We start from the raw sequence: 2,500 nt of genomic DNA, 5'->3' as shown, positions 1-2,500 counted from the left end.
CTTTCCTTTTCTCATTTGGATCACAGATAGACTGATGCCGAGTTGAGCCGCATAATACGTGATCATGATAATATAGTCACTCAACGGCACCGAGAAACGAAATTTATCGAAAGCGATCACAAAGTCGGACACGACAAAGCAAAGTCCGCCCGCCATCAGACTCAACGCCAACGGCAAGAACTTCCGATTAACTAAAATCTGCATCGCCCGTGCGACCGCCCTCCAAAACATCAACACCAACAGAGCAATATAAATAAGCGCCAACCATGTCATCACACCGGTAAGTCCCGGATATATCAACCAATAGGAGAGCACACCGAGTGCTCCACTCACTGCTCCGACTTTCGCCTTGAAAGGCCTCAACCCGAACGCCAGTGAATAAATACTCTGCGCAACAGCAAACGAGAGCAATCCGACAGTAAAGTAGTCGCCCTTGTAGACAAGTAGGGCGTCACCAAGACAACTGGCGACCAATCCGGCAAGAATCCTGCGATTGTAGGGCCGGTGAATGCCTTGCTTATAGACAAAGAACCAGAGGAAGATGATGGGAAGGCATTTGACGGCAGCAGTGGTGTGTGAGGGTCTCTCATGAAAGGGTAGCCAGTAGATGAGATAGAAAGCTGATGAGAGAGTGAAAGGAATGAGAGTTAGAGCCGTTCCCGCCAACCCAGCGGTAGTCTACACACACAAACAACTCAAATGCAGTCAATAGTCAAGAGCGAGTGGTCTACTTGCCTCTGCAAGATCCATTGAGAACGCAATAGGTCCAGATGACGCTATCGCTTGGTGTCATGTGACTTGAGGTGACCAGTCACCGGCGTTGTGTCATCTTGGTTTCCGGTTGTCCTTGCCAAGTCTGTTACGTTTTGCAGTTTGGGAAGCCGGAAGGCGGAAACGTGTTGACGTATTGACATGCCCACTAAATGAAATTGAAACAGTAAAAGTAATTAATATAAATTAACAATATAATTAATTAATTAATTAAAGTAGTTAATATAAATAAAAATCTGACTAAAGTTATTTATAGTTACAGACATACGTGCATATGTTGATTAATTAATAATTGAATTATAAATTGAATTATGGGTGACGTCATTTTGATGACGTATCTGTTATGACGTAGACAATTGTTGTATTTGTTTGCGGCTCAGCAAAGTTCTTAGTTAAAAATAATACGTACAGAGTTGAAACGACCATTTTTGCTACAAATATTAATATTAATAATCAGATCTAAAGTTACAATATTTTCTGTCTAGGTGTGTGAGCAATTTTTTAATCGATTGAACTGTTTGTTAGTAAATTTATAATTAATTAATTAATTATATTATAAACTTGTACTTCGGCACAGATGCAAACCAGAGTACACACACACACACACACACACACACACACACACACACACACACACACACACACACACACACACACACACACACACACACACACACACACACACACACACACACACACACACACACACACACACACACACACACACACACACACACACACACACACACACACACACACACGCACGCACGCACGCACGCACGCACGCACGCACGCACGCACAGACACACAAGCAAGCAAACAAACAAACACTCTGTACACACAAGTTGCCACGTGACACTGTACCCGGAAGCAACCCTTTCAATGAAGGCGTATCCGGAAGTAAGTGCATCCCAGCTGGCAGCCATGCCACCCAATCCTGCTGCGGTTTCTTCTCATTTTTCTCTTCTGATGAGGTTGCTCCGTGACAGCATGTCTAGCAACCTCACGTACCTTAGGGTACCGTTCAATTTGTCGACATTCTTAGAAATGAATTGTGTAGTGCAGATCTCAGCACGTTGATCATGAAGCCCTGCCGCACGTTTATACTTCGTCTCTTACACTTTTCACGCTCGTCATTGCTGCAACTTGTGGACGCAACGTAATCAACGATGGTATTGTCAGGTAGGTGTGTGTGTTTGTGTGTGTGTGCGTGTGTGTGTGTGTGTGTGTGTGTGTGTGCGTGTGTGTGTGTGTGTGTGTGCGTGTGTGTGTGTGTGTGTGTGTGTGTGTGTGTGTGTGTGTGTCTGTGTCTGTGTCTGTGTCTGTGTCTGTGTCTGTGTCTGTGTGTGTGTGTGTGTGTGTGTGTGTGTGTGTGTGTGTGTGTGTGTGTGTGTGTGTCTGTGTGTCTGTGTGTCTGTGTGTGTGTCTGTGTGTCTGTGTGTGTGTGTGTGTGTGTGTCGTGTCGTGTGCTTGAGAAATACATGCAGACAACTCAATCACGTGGGTGGATGGAGTGATGTTGTTTCCTGCTCTTTTTTGGTCATGAATTGTAATTCCAATTTGTTTCAGTTTTAGACATTCTGGCAATTTTAGTCATTCTCTCTTCCACATCAAGTCAATTGCAAGGTATGCACATAATCATAAGATATGTCTGTCAATGCATGTGGAATACAATCTGTTTATATTGTGTGTGTGTGTGTGTGTGTGTGTGTGTGTGTGTGTGCATGTG

At 44.1% G+C, this 2,500-nt stretch overlaps 1 protein-coding gene across 1 annotated transcript in view; it reads right to left on the bottom strand.

The window, feature by feature from the left end:
- Positions 1-840, bottom strand: part of LOC134189293 (lysoplasmalogenase TMEM86A-like) — a 1,009-nt gene extending 169 nt beyond the window's left edge. Inside the window, exons 1-2 of the mRNA XM_062657528.1 lie at positions 736-840; positions 1-678 (exon numbers count right to left, since the gene is read on the bottom strand). The exon at positions 1-678 is cut by the window's left edge and continues 169 nt beyond it. Of these exons, the coding sequence (XP_062513512.1) occupies positions 1-678; positions 736-750 (693 nt within the window). The 5' untranslated portion in view covers positions 751-840. The remainder of the gene's footprint in view (positions 679-735) is intronic.
- Between the last annotated feature and the right edge of the window lie 1,660 nt (positions 841-2,500).

The sequence above is a fragment of the Corticium candelabrum genome, chromosome 13 (genome assembly GCF_963422355.1).
Source record: "Corticium candelabrum chromosome 13, ooCorCand1.1, whole genome shotgun sequence".
Lineage (NCBI taxonomy): Eukaryota > Metazoa > Porifera > Homoscleromorpha > Homosclerophorida > Plakinidae > Corticium > Corticium candelabrum.
The sequence above is the reverse complement of the archived record's forward strand: the minus strand, read 5'-3'. Positions and strand labels throughout refer to the sequence as shown.